Here is an 18,853-nt window from a genome sequence, read left to right as displayed (position 1 = left end):
GCATTTCCGCCTTATATGGCACGAAAGGAATGTGGTTGGTTAAAATGAGATCGTTCTAAATGAAGCTATAGTGACTGGCTTATAAGTTGTCACGCGGGAAAGCGTGCCTCAAGCAATCCAAGATTATGTCAGCCTTTCACAACCCATACCCCAAACCTGACAGAGTTCTTTCCGAACATCGTCTATCAAGATCCAAGAAAGAAAAGAAAGGCGTAGGCGCTGTAGACGACTGGACTGTGCAGAAAGTGATAGGTGCGCGGAACCAATCTCTTACAATGAAATAAAACCCCACACATTAACTCATTGTCATATCCGTTCCAAATATGGCTATGTCTGACCAGGTACGGATATTCTATCCGCTCAGACTGTTAGCTTCAGTCGCTTCCTGTAACGTCGATCTAACGCCTGCATTCCAGCGTGTTCATACACAGTTTCCTACACAGTTAATACAATTCTGAGTGACCTGCTGCAGCACGGCTGGTCTCGGCTAAAAAAAAAACTTGGTTAACATAGGTGGGGTAGAAAGTGTTAAAAAAACACCTATTACGACAAAATGTTGCAAACGGATAGTGAGCGGATTGGTCGTCGTGGCCTCCGTGCTTCTTGCACATTACGACCTCGTAAGTGCTAATTCGATAGCATTCAGCACCGGTGTGCCTTGGTCAGGTACCGGCCAGGTGGGGGGGTCAGCGAACATGCTGTGTCCACTGCAGTCTGACCCGTACCACCCCGGGGCTCCCCTGACCTCAGCACAGCCGTTGCCATCGTTACCCGAGGCGGAAAACAGCAGAGGGCTGCTAGCGTTGAGTCCGTTCAGAGCTGGTTTGATTGCGTTCGTGGAGAAGCTGTCGTAGGTTAGCCGATAGCCTGAGGATTCTGGACCGACGGTGAAATTGAAGAAGAAAGCGCTGATCCCTATGAATGAGGTTGAGTAGGACGATGCGATCAGACCAACGTAGCTGCCCTGGCTGAGAAGCTGGTACAGCTTGTCCAAGCCGACGAAGTAGTTGCGAGAGTCCGGCGCCACGGCGAGGTCATCTCCGAGGCCATCCTTGGCCTGTGTCCAGGTGACCGATGACCAGCTTGTATCTCTGACCCGTCGCGACAGCGGGTAGGTGACCCCTCCCCAGTCAAACCGGCATCTCACCTGCACAGCATAATGAATGATTCATCTTGGCTGTAACTTCAAAAGCAATATTTTACTCTTATCTTTTTTCAACAAAATAACAATAAAAATGTTTCACTTGCACATTACGACCTTACAAGGGCAATTTGATCATTATAATTCAGCACCTGGTCGTTTTTCAAACGTGTTTCTGGTACTTGTGAGTGCATTTTCATTGTAACCTTGTTCGTGTTTCTGGTACTGGTGAGTACATTTTCATTGTAATCTTGTTCGTGTTTCTGGTACTGGTGAGTACATTTTCATTGTAACCTTGTTCGTGTTTCTGGTACTGGTGAGTACATTTTCATTGTTACCTTGTTCGTGTTTCTGGTACTGGTGAGTACATTTTCATTGTTACCTTGTTCGTGTTTCTGGTACTGGTGAGTACATCTCCACTGTTATCTTGTTCTTGTTTCTGGTAGTGGTGAGTACATCTCCACTGTTATCTTGTTCTTGTTTCTGGTAGTGGTGAGTACATCTCCACTGTTATCTTGTTCTTGTTTCTGGTACTGGTGAGTACATCTCCACTGTTATCTTGTTCGTGTTTCTGGTACTGGTGAGTACATTTTCATTGTAACCTTGTTCGTGTTTCTGGTACTGGTGAGTACATTTTCATTGTTACCTTGTTCGTGTTTCTGGTACTGGTGAGTACATTTTCATTGTAACCTTGTTCGTGTTTCTAGTACTGGTGAGTACATTTTCATTGTTACCTTGTTCGTGTTTCTGGTACTGGTGAGTACATTTTCATTGTAACCTTGTTCGTGTTTCTGGTACTGGTGAGTACATTTTCATTGTAACCTTGTTCGTGTTTCTGGTACTGGTGAGTACATTTTCATTGTAACCTTGTTCGTGTTTCTGGTACTGGTGAGTATATTTTCATTGTAATCTTGTTCGTGTTTCTGGTACTGGTGAGTACATTTTCATTGTAACCTTGTTCGTGTTTCTGGTACTGGTGAGTACATTTTCATTGTTACCTTGTTCGTGTTTCTGGTACTGGTGAGTACATTTTCATTGTTACCTTGTTCGTGTTTCTGGTACTGGTGAGTACATTTTCATTGTTACCTTGTTCGTGTTTCTGGTACTGGTGAGTACATTTTCATTGTTACCTTGTTCTTGTTCGTCTCACCTGCAGTCTCTTGTTCCTATTCTTTAGCTGTTTGTTAATGGTATACGATGCCGATACTTGCACAGCCTGGCGGCGCCCTTATGAACAATACTCTGCTGCTGATATGACGAGGTCACAGAGACAAACTTTGTTCTCCGAATTCCGTCAGTCAGTTCTTCGAGGGGCATGCATGGTAAATGACCTGATTTGTACCTGACGCCATTATTTGCGCGTGACGTCTTCTTTAACTTTATTTCGTATTTGACGTCAGAGATTTCACTTTTGAAGATAGGCTAGGGCCAAGGAGAGTCGATCGGTGTCGCTTCTCATTAAGTCTGACGCGGATATTGAAGGGTTTAGTTTTTCGAAACAAATGTACGGAACACTCGCCAGCAGTAATAGCCAATTTGGAGTAAAGCAGGTTTTATTTGTAGTTGTCAAATCTTTAACTTGTTTGTGTAAGTACATTACTTGCAACATTTTCACACTAACTAGAATGCGGATTCATTCATTTTGATATATAAAAGGTATTTTAATTGCAGCAAACGGTTTCAAATCGCGCTGGACGTTTAATACTTCGGTGGAGTAATAATAAAACCTTCAAGGTACCTTTCATCCTGTGTAAACGATCGAATAAAACACCGTTTATCCTTCCAGACTAAAACCCCAAAGCCACCTACACGGCACGCTTGATCCAACCGTATCAAAAGAAATAATCACACCTCCTTGACTGTAAACTTCCCCGCTACCCCGGATAGACCAGAGTCAGCAAGGTAGATTATTGCATAATTGATAAGACCACCTGCACACAGCCGCAGCCTACCCCAGAACCAAGGGGTCGGTCGACATCAAAGGGGTTACGAAACTTTCTTCACAGCATCACTGGACACTTAATTACTTGCAGTTGGTGTGAGATGGACACGCGTCACAGGTGCACTACCGCCTCCGGGACAACCTGTGTCTGGCCTGTCTGAAAACACCTCCGCGTGAGGGGTTTTGCTGCCAGTGCGGTGAAGATAAAGAGGGAACATTTTTATGACGGCTTACTAGTGTCAAAACATCATAATTGTAATTATCAAGGGAAAATGAGTTATTTTTCCTTGATAATTACCATTTTCAGGTGTTTATTACTATCTTTTCCGGGAAAATTAATAATTACTAACTTTCACCTGTTAATTACTAATTTTTAGTTTTGGCTCACTTCCTGACGGATTGCTAGTGCCAAAACTAAAAATTAGTAATTTTCCCGTGAAAATGAGTAACTAACACTTGAAAACAGTAACTGACAGCGTTAATTAGTAATTATCACGTGATAATGGGTAACCCCAGGTTTTGGCACTAGTAAGCCCTATTCCCGGGAAAATTACTAACTTTGATCTGTTAATTACTAATTTTTAGTTTTGGCTCACTTCCTGACGGATTGCTAGTGCCAAAACTAAAAATTAGTCATTTTCCCGGAGAAAATTACAAATTATCCCGTTAAAATGAGTAACTAACGAGTGAAAACAGTAACTGACAGCGTTAATTAGTAATTATCACGTGATAATGGGTAACCCCAGGTTTTGGCACTAGTAAGCCGTCATAGGCCTACATTTTCTCTGCCCGCGCGGCAGCAAGCGGATGTCTCTGAACTGTTACAGCACTCACAGTTGACAGAACAATGAATTTGACACAAAACACAAATCGATCGGCAACATGAACTACAAACACTAGACTGGACAATAAAAACCGAGTTAGAACTGCTTTAGTCTTATTTACCCAAACGAAATGCAAATACAGATTCCAAGCTCTGTTCTGCTTCCCTTCAACACAAAACTTACACTGGCGACATCTACTCTGTCGCATATGTGCACGAACAGCACGGATACGGTTGAGAAACACTTACCAGAAAAGGGTTGAGTGACGTCATAGGCTGAATGAGGTAGATGCCTTGATGTCTATCCTGGTGTCCGTTCTCAAATCCCTCTGTACAGTCTGCACACACACACACACACACACACACACACACACACACACACACACACACACACACACACACACACACACACATGAATGAACACAAGCACGCACACAAGCACCACAAACAAACACACACACCACAACACACCCACCACACGCACATACACTCACACACACACACACACACACACACACACACACACACACACACATGAATGTACACAAGCACGCACGCAAGCACCACAAACACACACACACACCACAACACACCCACCACACACACATACACACACACACACACACACACACACACACACACACACACATACACTCACATTGTAGCTAAAATAAGAACTTGCCTTAGTTACACTCAAACTAACGTGTATGAAAAACACAGCACTGGCATTCCTTCTCCTCACCGCACACACACACACACACACACACACACACACACACACACACACACACACACACACTCACTCACACACACACACATACACACATAAACATGCACAAACACTCACACACACACACACATACATACACTCACACACACACACACACTCACACACACCCACACACATAACCCCCCACACACACACACATACACACCTTTCATGTATCGTTGACAGTGGGTACCAGCAAAAGGCAGGGGGCACTGGCAGCGCGTACCATTGTGGGTTCCTCCATTCTCACACCGGAACATCTTGGCAGATCAATAATAGTGTTATTTCAAGCCACATTTTTTTGTATACAAATGTAGAATAAATAAAGTAAAGCCAACACTGAAATTTTTTTTAAAGGAACTGGCCTACAGATACAAGATCGATAAACATATCCACTGTACATAATTGAATTATAGAAAATTTAGGCTGAAGTGGGCTTCATATTTGACCCTTGTGGAACAGCACTATAATTGATTGTATGTTGTATTGAATATGTTTTTATTCGTCATATCCACTCTATTGTTATCTGACTTCTATGCATTGCATGACAAATTGTAAAATTGCCCGAAGAAAAAATCTTTGAAGAAAAAGAAAAAAAAATGTAAGCTGAAAAAAAAGTGTTATTTCAAGGCACATGCCGTGCCCATTCTGAATCCCGCCGTCTCATCTACAGAAGAACAAGCCGGTATGATACCGTCCTCTGTAAATTGATTGTTACGATATTAATTCATCAAAATAGCGCCAGGCAGTTCATTTTTGCTATGTGACCAAGTGGAGGGATTGCCTTTATCTATACTTATTGACAAACACATCTGTGAAATCGACAAGTCTGGCAGCGGAAAGAAATTCAGATTTTGATGGAGCAGTGAATGCTGGGACGGGGCGGTGCGAGAGTTGGGACAGGCACAACAAAAAAAGACGAAACAAAAAGACAAAGACAATTTATATACACTGTACACGCAAGCAGAAGACCTAATGCGCGCGGAAAAGATCCATGTAATCCATGTGAGAGTTCGTTGGGTTATAGAAACACGAAAATACCCAGCATGCTTCCCCCGAAACCGGACGGTATACTGCCTGAATGGCGGGGTAAAAACGATCATACACGTAAAAATCCACTCGTTCAAAAACCATGAGTGAACGTGGGAGTTTCAGCCCACAAACGAAACCAAAGAAGAAGAAGAAGACAATACACTGCCCAATGTGGTGTCTAAAAACGAACTTACCCTGTACACAAGATGACAGTGGCTGCAGACGTGGCTCTTCAAGCACACCCTCAAGGCGATTTCCTTCGTTAGTTGACACACAAGGAACTTAGTCGATAAATATCGACAGGGGGCCGACTAATGGTTTAAATGTGAAATGTGTGTATAATAATGGGTGTGGGTCTGAAATGAAGTTAGGTAGTAGGTACTGAAATTGTCAAATCCAGATGCACGGAGCCCCTGGGGCTTTTAGTCATACCTCAGGCAGCTACCCGTTAGAAGAACTACCAAGTTTCATTGACTTGCACCCAAAGAGTCAAAAACTGCGATTTTTTTACGAATTGATTTCGTACTCGGACCCGGCTGGTCTTGACCTATTTTTGGATCTAAATGTAGATTAGGTAGATCACCACATCATGCACAAAAAGACACGTCACTAGCAAACTATGTCAGACGTCATCATGAGTTTGTGTAAAACAAAATGGAGGCCGGAATCACTCAGTTGAATCGAACTCCGACCAGACACCACGTAATAACTAGGTTAATGTATGCACTCGCGTGAACAAGAAACTGTCGAGCTTCAGTCACAGATGTCGTCGTTGGGTAGTTTTGGGTGTGTTTTACTACCATAGGAGGATTTTTGAACTGTAAATGCACTCAGCTGCAACAAAAATGCAAAACGAAGGCTGTGAGCTGCACTGTGCCTTTAACATTTGTTTTGAATAATTATTGATATTTTGACAATGTGGGTAGCATGGAAATGTAACCATTTGAATGTAAGTCTTAGGTACCATTGTACCCAGGAAGAGAGACGAGAGATAGGAGTTGGTTGCAATAGCTTGTGTGGTCTTTGAGTTTTGTCAGTTTTTGGAAAGACATTTTTAAAGAAAAAGAAGACAAGTACAGTAATGTAATATTTATTGTGAAAACCAACGATCGTACAAAGAACATGTGAGGCAACATTATGTCTATGATGGTGTGAAGAAAATTAGTTATGATTTATACTATTATTATTTAGACTTGAGACTGAACAGCAAAAGGCGAAGTGTATGTTTTGTGGTGTGAATTGAAACAAAATGAAAAGTGTAAATATCTGGGAAATTGTGGTTAAAAGACTTCGTTATTTCTTGATTGTTATTGAAAAGTAGGATATGCGCCGAAATGGCTGCGATCTGCTGGCCGATGTGAATGCGTGATGTATTGTGTAAAAAAAATTCCATCTCACACGGCATAAATAAATCCCTGCGCCTTGAATATGTGTGCGATATAAATTGCATAAAATAAAAATAAAAAAAATAAAAAAATAAATCCCTGCGCTTAGAACTGTACCCACGGAATACGCGCGATATAAGCCTCATATTGATTGATTGATATTGAAGTGAATAGCAAAACGCTGTATTTGAAAACAGCATGGGATTTATATTTTTTTTGGGGGGTATCAGGTAATGCCCTAGTTTTTACAAATTGTAGCAAAGTCGATTAACTTTACAATGTACGATGTTTGCTTGCAAATTACAACACAAACGCGAAAAACGTAACTATTTGTAGAGTTCTAAGGCATTGCAGACAAAGCAACTGCAAGAAAGTCAGGTTTTAGCAGTGTGAAAATCCGCTGAAAACGGTCTTATATATCCCTTCCGGTATGGCCGGCTCTTATGACACTGACCCTGAGCTGACCGTAAGGCACTGAAAAGGTTTTCACGGAAAAATTCTCTCGAAGAACCAAATGGGTTCGGTGCATTTGTCAGTCTGTCACATGTTAAAAGGGCCCCATACGGGTTGAAAGAGATAAGGTACTGTCGTGTTTTTTTCCCAAACCTAGTGCACTACCGTTCTCACGAGATAAGTTACTTCTGTTTTGTTCCGGGTTTTTATTCTCTCCAATTGACACCATGTATGAGAGATGAAACAGATAAGCCTGTTGTGAAAATTTGGAGGAAAAAACGAAACAAAACAAAAGTAACTGTTCTCTTGACAACGGCAAACAACGACATATGTTCACCGCCCTCAGCTAATTCAAGAAATCACCCCCCCCCCCACCCCCTCCTGCTAGGTACACGTGCACTCAAGTTAACCTCTGCTTTGAGCTGTGTGCCAAGAGTCAGATGAGAAAGCGAGAGCGAGAGAGACAGAGAGAGAGAGAGAGAGAGAGACACACACACACAGATAGACAGAGACAGACATAGAAAGACAGAAGCGGAGAGACTCAGAGGGAGACACAGACAAAGACATACATACAGACAGAGAGAGAGAGAGAAACAAAACGTAACTGATCTCGTGAGAACCGGGTTGAGGCCTTGCATGGTTTTGACGGCAACAATAATTATTGTAGTTGTCTAAGACTTTATTTCTGATATGTTGGGAAGACATATTTATCAACTGATCAACAAAATAAAACATAATACAAAACGACACAACATTGTTAAAATCATTATTGGCCAACGTTGAACGTTTACGAAGGCCTCAATCTTACCGCGCCGTTGACCAGATTAATAGGTGCTTGATTTTGGTATTTTGATTTACATAACATTAAACCTTTCTTGGGGTTCATGGTCATGGCAACAGCCATAATAATATTATATCATGTATAATATTACAGTTCAGCATATGTGAATTACATGTCATCATACCAAACTGTCATACATTTGTATTCCTACATTATTCTGATTGATCACAACCAAACCTACTATCAGTGGACACATCCAAATGCAAGCGCCTGTTCTTGACAATTTCCCACTGATCTAAAAATAAAATCAGTGCAATTTCCTGGGTCGGGCTTTGCCACAGACACTCACGGTTTGGCCTGTAGGTAAAATGTACAATGTATTTTCTGATTTGTGCACAAAAGCTGTTTTTCTTTTTTTTTTTAACATAACAATGTTTAATGTCACTGTATGTTTGAAAGACCATGGTCACATTTGTAAAACAAATGTTACATTAGAAAATAAATAACATTTTAGTTCATGATTTTTTCTACACCAGTGCTGAAAATAAGAAATAAAAAGGTCGGTATATAAGTCACTCAAATACAGCAAAGTATGAATGGATTGAGTTTGTTGCGGTTGACTTTGCACAGTTTTTTGTTGAACAATTTTGCCGTCACCCCTCCCATAGGGTGACGTATGTCACAACTTCCTGTGTTACACAAACTCAGTGATGACCAATTTTGCCTTTACCCTTCCCATAGGGTGACGGATTTCACAACTTTCTACTGATGAACAATGTTGCCTTCACCCCTCCCATAGGGTGACGGATGTCACAACTTCCTGTGTACACAAACTGATGACGTATTTCACAACAAGATGGCGCTGCCCATGGTCAACCTCGAAACTATCCGTATAGAATGGGGGCCTCCCGGCCCCCATAATGACATGACCCGCCTCGCCGAAGGGACACACCACCACGCCTTCACAGCCATCACTCTCAGAGCACTCTCTCACACACTGCAACTCGGACAGTGCAAGCAGTGTGTCCGGACTCTGTCCGATAGTCGTGTTTTCTGTCGGACACCTGGCAAAGAGCTGTTGGTGTACATTGGTGAGGGTGTTGACGGAGTTGAATGCGTGTACCATGGTCATGGACATTAACATCACCAGCAGGAGCATTATGAAAATATCAAAGCTGCAAAATAAGGCAAGCAGAACATATCAGACGTGTTGTAGGCTACATGCGAAGTTTCAACCACATATTAATATACAGAAGAAAATGAAGAAAAAAAGGAAGAATAAAGGAAACAACGTCAAAAACAACAACAACAACAACATCAACAACAACAACAACAACAACATACTGACACTCAAAAAGGCCCGGCAACAGAAGACTCGCATGGCTGATTGTGTGCTTTATTTACGTCCAAATTAGCTCTAAAGCCACTACACAAACTGGAGAAAAAAGTATGGATTCCAGAATTGTTCAAAGGCGTTCACTTACCTCGAAAGATGTTTTGATCATATAAATTCAATGCCTTTATACTTTTGCACTTCTGATTTATTTCAACAACAGTCTGGTTTGACGCTCGTCAGTCCATTCGTAATGTTCACTGACTAACCAACAGGCTCAGCTAAAAACGAGACAGTGTTAAGGTGAAGGTAAACGGAGCTGTTACGTATCACTCTTTCTTTTGGTACCGTTGTGTTCCTGAGACTCGATCTGCACTTTCCTTTGACTACCTGGACCCTGGCGTACAGACCAACTGTTGCGGTAATACCCTCCTTACTGCCAGGTTCCAATTAGCCACAGTATGCACCTTAATCGAAACAAACTAATTACTTTATTGATTAGCTACTATCGCGTGTTTGATCCAGTAATACACAGTGAGCCTTACACTAATTGCAGAGTCTTAGGAAGAAAACGGTACCAAAATCAAGGGTAATGGTCAAGAAACGTGCCGTCACTTTAAACATATACAACTTATTTGAAATCAGAGGCACCATTGTGCACGCAGTGGCGTGGTGGTAAGACATGGGCCTCCTAATCGGGAGATCGTGAGTTCGAATCCCGGTCGCTGCCGCCTGGTGGGTTAAGAGTGGAGATTTTTCCGATCTCCCAGGTCAACTTATGTGCAGACCTGCTAGTGACTTAACCCCCTTCGTGTGTACACGCAAGCACAAGACCAAGTGCGCACGGAAAAGATCCTGTAATCCATGTCAGAGTTCGGTGGGTTATAGAAACACGAAAATACCCAGCATGCCTCAAGAAGAAGAAGAAGAAGAGGTACCATTGTCAATAACGACTATACAACCTGCATGTACTTTCACCTTAAGCATTTTATCAAAAACTCATGCAGGGAGACCACACGACACGATAGTCACGTAAGAAATCCGTCACATGACCTGTAGCAGCCAATCAAACGGCAGCAGAATTGTATTTTGTGTTTGCTCTATTCCCCCGCAACCCCCCCCCCCCCCTCCCCCCGGTGCACCAGCGTACTTTGGTCCAAGGGCAAATATGTGTTTGTGGTTCTAACATTGCGCGAAAGGTTCAGCGTTCGATTGAGAATAATTGATCGTTGTGATCAAACAGAAAGACTGACCCAATTATATATGAATTAATTGACTTTAAGCACAAAGAAGCGCAAGTACGGCTTTATAGACTACAGTGAAAATAAATTCAAATTCAATTCACCAGCATCAACAAACAAGAAAGGTATGTTGTTGGAACGTTTGATTATTGTCAAAACAAAGCGTTACATTCACAGATATATCGACCCAGCGGTCTTTTAAGTGCACAGACAAATATTGATTAGACAAAACTTATCTGACAAAATGTTCAGCCGCTTGCAGGGAAGACACAAGCAAGGCAATCACACACATAATTTAAAAATATGGATTTCAATTCACCAGCAAGAACATAAAAATTTAAAAAACCGATGTCCATTAGCGTTTTTGTGTCACAGGAATAGCTGCATATTATTTTCTTCGATCTTTCCGAGTTTGATCTTTTTACATTTAGTCAAGTTTTGACTAAATGTTTTAACATAGAGGGGGAATCGGGACGAGGGTCGTGGTGTATGTGTGTGTGTGTGTGTCTGTCTGTCTGTGCGTGTGTGTGTGTGTGTGTGTCTGTCTGTGTGTGTGTGTAGAGCGATTCAGACAAAACTACCAGACCGATCTTTATGAAATTTGATATGAGAGTTCCTGGGAATGATATCCCCGGACACTTCTTTCATTTTTTCGATAAATACCTTTGATGACGTCATATCCGGCATTTTGTAAAAGTTGAGGCGGCACTGTCACACCCTCATTTTTAAATAAAATTGATTGAAATTTTGGCCAAGCAATCTTCGACGAAGGCCGGACTTTGGTATTGCATTTCAGCTTGGAGGCTTAAAAATTAATTGATGACTTTGGTCATTAAAAATCTAACAAGTCGCGTAAGGCGAAATTACTACATTTAGTCAAGCTGTGGAACTCACAGAATGAAACTGAACGTAGTCCGCCGCTAGTGCAAAAGGCAGTGAAAGTGACGAGCCTGTTTGGCGCGGCAGCGGTTGCGCTGTGCTTCATAGCACGCTTTACTGTACCTCTCTTCGTTTTAACTTTCTGAGCGTGTTTTTAATCCAAACATATCATATCTATATGTTTTTGGAATCAGGAACCGACAAGGAATAAGATGAAATAGTTTTTAAATCGATTTCGGAAATTTAATTTTGATCATAATTTTTATATGTTTAATTTTCAGAGCTTGTTTTTCATCCAAATATAACATATGTATATGTTTTTGGAATCAGAAAATGACGAAGAATAAGATGAAATTGTTTTTGGATCGTTTAATAAAAAAACAAAATAATTACAAGTTTCCGATTTTTAATGACCAAACTCACTCATTAGTTTTTAAGCCACCAAGCTGAAATGCAATACCAAACCCCGGCGTTCGTCAAAGATTGCTTTGCCAAAATTTCAATCAATTTAATTAAAAAATGAGGGTGTGACATTGCCGCCTCAACTTTTACAAAAAGCCGGATATGACGTCATCAAAGGTATTTATCGAAAAAAAGAAAAAAAAGTCCGGGGATAATTATCATACCCAGGAACTCTCATGTCAAATTTCATAAAGATCGGCCCAGTAGTTTAGTCTGAATCGCTCTACACACACACACAGACAGACACACACACACACACACACACACACACACACACACACACACACACACACACACACACACACACACACACACACACACACACACACACACACACACACATACACCACGACCCTCGTCTCGATTCCCCCCTCTATGTTAAAACATTTAGTCAAAACTTGACTAAATGTAAAAATTGTAATTAAAATCATTTTTTTTATAAAACGATCCAAAAGTACATTTATTGTATTGTTCATCATTTTCTGATTCCAAAACCATATAAATATGTTATATTTGGATTAAAAACAAGCTCTGAAAATTAAAAACATAAAATTCTGATTAAAATAAAATGTCCGAAATCGATTTAAAAACAATTTCATCTTATTCCTTGTTCGTTCCTGATTCCAAAAACATATAGATATGATAAGTTTGGATTAAAAACACGTTCAGAAAGTTACAAAGAATAGAGATATAGCTAAGCGGGCTATCCTCCTCAGTGCAACCGCTACCGCGCTTTTCTGGATTGTTAATTTCACTGCCTTTGCCACGACCGTTGGACAGACGATGCTACGAGTGTACGGTCTTGCGGAAAAATGCAGTGCGTTCAGTTTCATTCTGTGAGTTCGACTGAGCTTGACTAAATGTTGTTATTTCGCCTTACGCGACTTGTTACCTTTGGTTTAAACAGTTTTATTCAGTTGCATAAATACAAAGCCGTAATTGAAAATTGTAATTAAGGGAGCACAACAAGATAAACTTATAAATGTGCTCTTAGAAACAAACGAGTAATGTGGCGGACAATATTGTAAATGCATGATATTTAAACAAATGAAAACAAAAACAACAACAACGATAACTATAGCAACAGTGGTACGGAAATCTCACACACACACAACGCACACTCACACACACACACGTGCACACACACGCGTGCACACACAAAAACACACACACACACACACACACACACACACACACACACACACACACACACACATACACACACACACATAGAGACACTGAGAGGACAATCAGATACAGGGAGAGAGAGAGAGAGAGAGAGAGAGAGAGAGAGAGAGAGAGAGAGAGAGAGAGAGAGAGAGAGAGAGAGATATTGCATCCACTATAGATCAATTCAATGCTCTAGTAACAAAATGACTAAACATAATATGGTGTTAACAAAAACGTTTGCTGTCTAATATAAATTTCTGAATCTGATTAAACAGCGCTGTGTTTTCAGCCAAGGACTTGTCACTATTACCGTACATAGCACACAAAACAGTAATATTATTATTATCTGGTAGAGTATCAATAGTGGTTGCTCTAACATTCGTGTACAATGGACAGTCAAATAAAAAGTGTTCACAATTTTCAACATGAAAACCACACCTGCAGAAAACATCATTTGTCAAATGTCTTTTAAACATATCTGCATTTAAATCGCTTATCTCTAATCTTAATTTACAATGAATGATTTCTGCTTTTCGAACTTTAGAGTAGACATACGGGGGAATTAGAGGGTCATCTCTGGACAAAAATCTTTTAAAACAACCAATTGAATTCGTTTGTTTTATATGATCAGGTAATTCATTCCATAAAGATGTTGCAGAAGGAAAAAAGGAATGCTTATATAATTCAGTTCTACATCGAAACATTTGCCTATCATATGGTTTGCGTCGGTGGTACGGATTTACTGCTGAAATGAGAGATGGTAAGTAATCAAGTAAGTACACTGGCGCTAGACCATTAACTAATTTAAAATAAACGATCAATTTATGTTTTCTGCGCCGTTCTTGCAGTGTTGTAAAACCTGACTCATTGTAAAGTTTTTGATGGCTTGTTCCACGAACAGCTCCGATAATAGTTCTAATAGCATCTAGGTGCATTTTTTCAAGTTCAACTGCCAACATTGCATTGCAATTATCCCATATTACATCTGCATAGTCAAAATGAGGAAGAATAAAAGCCTTATACATCATTTCTAGTGCCTTGCGACTGAGCCGATATTTATAGGAACGCAAACATGCAACTAAAATACGAGCTTTAACAACTATAGAGTGTACATGATGATTCCATTTACAGTCATTTTGCAGATACACGCCCAAATGTTTATGAACAGTGGTTTCAATTAATATTTCTTCGCCAAATCTTAGCGGCAATGTTTCCGGTTGTCTTCTAGTAGAGACCGTCAATAATTCAGTTTTGGACTGATTAAAATTAACTTTCCAATTTTTTGCCCATTGCATTATCTGTTGTGCATCAGAATTCAAAATTTCAGTGCGTTCAAGTGTATTATCGAGGGACACGTACATACTCGTGTCGTCGGCAAATAATTTAATTATTGATTTAATATCAACAACAATGTCATTAATATAAACAAGAAACAGAAGTGGCCCCAAGACTGACCCTTGAGGGACACCAGAATGAACACAGCGGTAATTTGACATGCAACCTTTTATAACTACAGCTTGAGTTCTATCAGACAAATAATCTTTAATCCATTCTAATAACATATCTCTTATACCTATTGCGTATAATTTATAAATCAGACCACGATGCCATACTCTATCGAACGCTTTGGAAATATCAAAAAATATTGCTTGTGATGTACATTGCTTGTCCAAAGATTGACACAAATCGTCATATATACCAAGAAGTTGAAAGACAGTTGAGTCACCTGGAATAAAGCCTGACTGAGATACTGTCAATAAATTATGATCTGTCAAATACGTAAACATATGAGTTTGAATACATTTTTCCATTACTTTACCGATACAGCTTAATAAGGATATCGGGCGATAATTTGTGCATAGTGACTTCTCGCCTTTCTTGTAAACTGGGGTAACATGTGCCACTTTCCAAGCCTTTGGAAATTTACCTTCGGCTAATGATCTACTAAACAGTTTTGAAAGTGGATCAGAGACAACGTCTACGGCTGCTTTAAGAATCTTGTTATGAACAAGATCGGGACCAACTGCCTTGTTTTGGTCAAGGGATTTAATAATTCCAGAAACCATGTCAGTAGTAATGATAAGTGGAGGAGCGGATCCTGGGTGCTCTGGCAGGGTTGGAAAAGGATCATCTTCATCATCAACACAAGATTGGTTAACAAAAAATGTATTAAATACTTCTGCTTTCTCCTCATCAGAATAACAAATAATTCCGTTATTGTCAATTGGTGGAATTTCTGACTGTGATAGGCCTTTCTTGGTCATGAATTTATTTACTAACTTCCACCAATCTTTGTTACCAAAATGTATTTGCGAATTTATTCTATCATCCAATTCAATATCATATTCTTCTTTTCTTTTACGAATTTTGTCTACTAAAATGTTTCGAATGCGTCTGAATAACGCCCAACACCACATAGAATCTAAACGTTTAGCTAAACTGTGTATTATTTGTTTTTTCCTTATCAACTTTTTAATTCCCTCGGTTATCCATGGGGCATCTCGTTCATTTATCACAACTGTTTTTACAGGCATACAGTGCTTGGCAGTAGTCATTAGTATATCCGTAAATGATTCGACTGCTGCATCCAGTGGTTCTAAGTTAACAACCTCAGGCCAATCTAGATTTAGCAAATCATCTACAAATTTCCCAATATTGAGTTTTGAATAATTATAAATGGTGCGCTTGAATGAACGTTTTAAATTAACTGTTTTCTTTATTTTAACATACGGGCAAGAATGGTCACTGCAAACTGGAGGGAAAATATCCACTGCATCTATCATGTCTGGACATGGGGTTAATATCAAGTCAATAAGAGTGGATGAATGTTCTGTAATTCGTGTTGGTTCTGTCACGATTTGAAACAAACTATTAACATTTAATAATCGTTGAAGGTGAGGCGGAGGGTTGTTCATACAATCAGCATTAAAATCGCCATTGTTTTGACTAAATGTTTTAACATAGAGGGGGAATCGAGACGAGGGTCGTGGTTTTTGTTTGTTTGTTTGCTTAACGCCCAGCCGACCACGAAGGGCCATATCAGGGCGGTGCTGCTTTGACATATAACGTGCGACACAAGACAGAAGTCGCAGCACAGGCTTCATGTCTCACCCAGTCACATTATTCTGACACCGGACCAACCAGTCCTAGCACTAACCCCATAATGCCAGACGCCAGGCGGAGCAGCCACTAGATTGCCAATTTGAAAGTCTTAGGTATGACCCGGCCGTGGTTCGAACCCAGGGTCGTGGTGTGTGTGTGTGTGTGTGTGTGTGTCAGTGTATTAGGGCGTGTGTGTGTGTGTGTGTGTGTGTGTGTGCGCGCGTGTGTGTGCGTGTGTGTGTGTGTGTGCGTGTGTGCGTGCGTGTGTGTGTGTGCGTGTATGTGTGTGTGTGTGCGTGCGTGTGTGTGTGTGTGTGTGTGTGTGTGTGTGTACACGTGTGTGTGTGTATGTGTGTGTGTGTTTGTTTGTTTGTTTGTTTGTTTTCGATTGTGCGTGGCGCTTAGGAGTGTGTTTTCCAGAAAGTCGATTTCCTCTGCGCACTATGTCTTGGGGGAGAACAAGCCAATGTCTATTGTTTCCTGCTGGTTTGATCATTAAGAGAGAACAATTACTTCAAAATTTCCTCACTTGACTTTTGACCAAAGAACTGAATTTCTCCTAAGGGAATGTCCGTTTTGATCAAGAAGAAAACCTTTGATGAATTCGAATTTACAGCGGATTTACCTTTTGACATTCTGGCTTCAGATGTAAACGGAACTCACTGAATCGTTAACTTTTTTTTTTTTTTTTTTTTTTGTGTGTGCTCTCACGCCGTCCCGTCCCTGCACTCGCTGCTCCATCCACATCTGAATTTCGTTCCGCTGCCAGACTTGTCGATTTTACAGACGCTCCAGGGAGGGATGTCGGGTCGTTGCGGTAGGCTACCCTCGGAAGATGACACTGCACTTCTGACGGTGTTCAGTAGTGGGTCTGTCCCGAGCTAACGGACGCGGCCCACTACCTACTATGCCCCCTACTAACGACATTGACTGCTAAGTCGCGGAGCCAGACTGAGTGAGGGTCCCCTCCAGAGAGCAAACCGCCACCACGTTCCTCCGTCGACCCCCCAGAACGTCACACGTTGAAGACTGAAAGCAGAAGTACTATTCAGGGAAGGATGGAACAGGAACACTGAGACCAAGGTCACCATGAGAGCTCCGGGCATGAAGGGCCACAAGAGCAAGGACAATTTATAATTTTGGATGATTAATGAGATGAGGATGATTATAATGATGATGCTATGGATTTCCAATTTGGTTTGAGACTACGTGACAGGGCAGCACTCTACGCTGACTGTCATAATATATCCTGGTGTCAACCAGGCCCGAGAACTGCCGCACCTGCGGTGTTGGTCAGGTATACAGAACCTGAGCACCCTCAAAGTCGCATTCGTTAAGTGAATGACACTCGGCTGTGTGATTCCAGCCTTCCCATAGGAACCATAGCACTTCCACTCTGGGTAGGAGCCGACCGTAGCCCGAAAAACCCACATGACCCTGATGGGATTCGAACCCACGACCTCCCGGCCCACAGCCTGATGCGCTAACCACTGCGCTACGGGGGCCGGTTTGAATCATTAACTTAACAAAGGCCGTTGTTTGCGCTTTCCTGCAAGTATTGCTTTTCATCACGATTTCGCCCCAGTTTAAATAATAATAATAACAATAATAAATGAGCATTCATATAGCGCAACATCATAACTTTACAATTATGCTCTTTGCGCTTGACACATTTAAAATTAAAACACAGTTATACAAGCATTTACATCTACATTCATACTCATAGTCAACAACGCTTAATTAAAAGCATACACCATCAAACATACATTACAAAAGATTCTTCCACTAACTAAGTAATAAAAACATGAATAAAATAGGTAGTGAAAAACAAGAAAATACCAGCTGAATACCCTTAATCAAACAGAACATGTTATCAACAATACTGAAAACAGTCCTAGATGTTTATATACATTATCACTAAAACAACAAATACACTACATGTAGCCTACTGATGGACTGAGAAAACAAAATCAGGGGTTGTATTTCTTGAAGAGGTGCGTTTTAAGTGCTCGTTTGAATGCTTGGGGTGACTGAGAGTGGCGGATGTGAAAGGGGAGAGAATTCCATTGTGTGGGTGCGCAGAAAGTAAAAGTGCGTTGTCCGTATGTTTTGGTTTTGGTGTGTGGAACGGTAAGGATGCGACAGTCAGAAGAGGCACGGAGTTGTCTTGCTGGAGAATAGACGGTGAGGAGTTCAGAAAAGTAAGCAGGAGACGAGCCAGAAAAGAAGTTAAAGCAGAGGGTGGACAGTTTGGGTACATCACGAAGCGTCCCGGTACCGAAGCGTCCCGGTACCGAAGCGTCCCACTATAACGCGTCACAGGGGTACCGGGACGCTTTG

At 41.0% G+C, this 18,853-nt stretch overlaps 1 protein-coding gene across 1 annotated transcript; it reads right to left on the bottom strand.

Annotated features, from left to right (window-relative positions):
* Window positions 1–610: 610 nt before the first annotated feature.
* Window positions 611–9,452, bottom strand: LOC138965625 (uncharacterized). Its single transcript, XM_070337801.1, has 2 exons — window positions 9,252–9,452; window positions 611–1,147 (listed from the first exon to the last, which is right to left on the bottom strand). Exons 1-2 carry the CDS (start codon window positions 9,450–9,452, stop codon window positions 611–613), a joined length of 738 nt encoding a protein of 245 aa, XP_070193902.1.
* Window positions 9,453–18,853: the final 9,401 nt, after the last annotated feature.

The sequence above is a fragment of the Littorina saxatilis genome, linkage group LG4 (genome assembly GCF_037325665.1).
Source record: "Littorina saxatilis isolate snail1 linkage group LG4, US_GU_Lsax_2.0, whole genome shotgun sequence".
Classification (NCBI taxonomy): Eukaryota; Metazoa; Mollusca; class Gastropoda; order Littorinimorpha; family Littorinidae; genus Littorina; species Littorina saxatilis.
This window is presented reverse-complemented; position numbering and strand designations above follow the sequence as displayed.

Bases quoted from the DNA above. Each gene is read 5' to 3' on its own strand.
- LOC138965625 (XM_070337801.1), bottom strand. From the start codon at position 9,452: ATGGTACACGCATTCAACTCCGTCAACACCCTCACCAATGTACACCAA. The intron at 1,148-9,251 runs GTCATTATGGGG...TATGCTGTGCAG, and splicing joins CCTTCGGCGAGGCGGGTCAT to GTGAGATGCCGGTTTGACTG.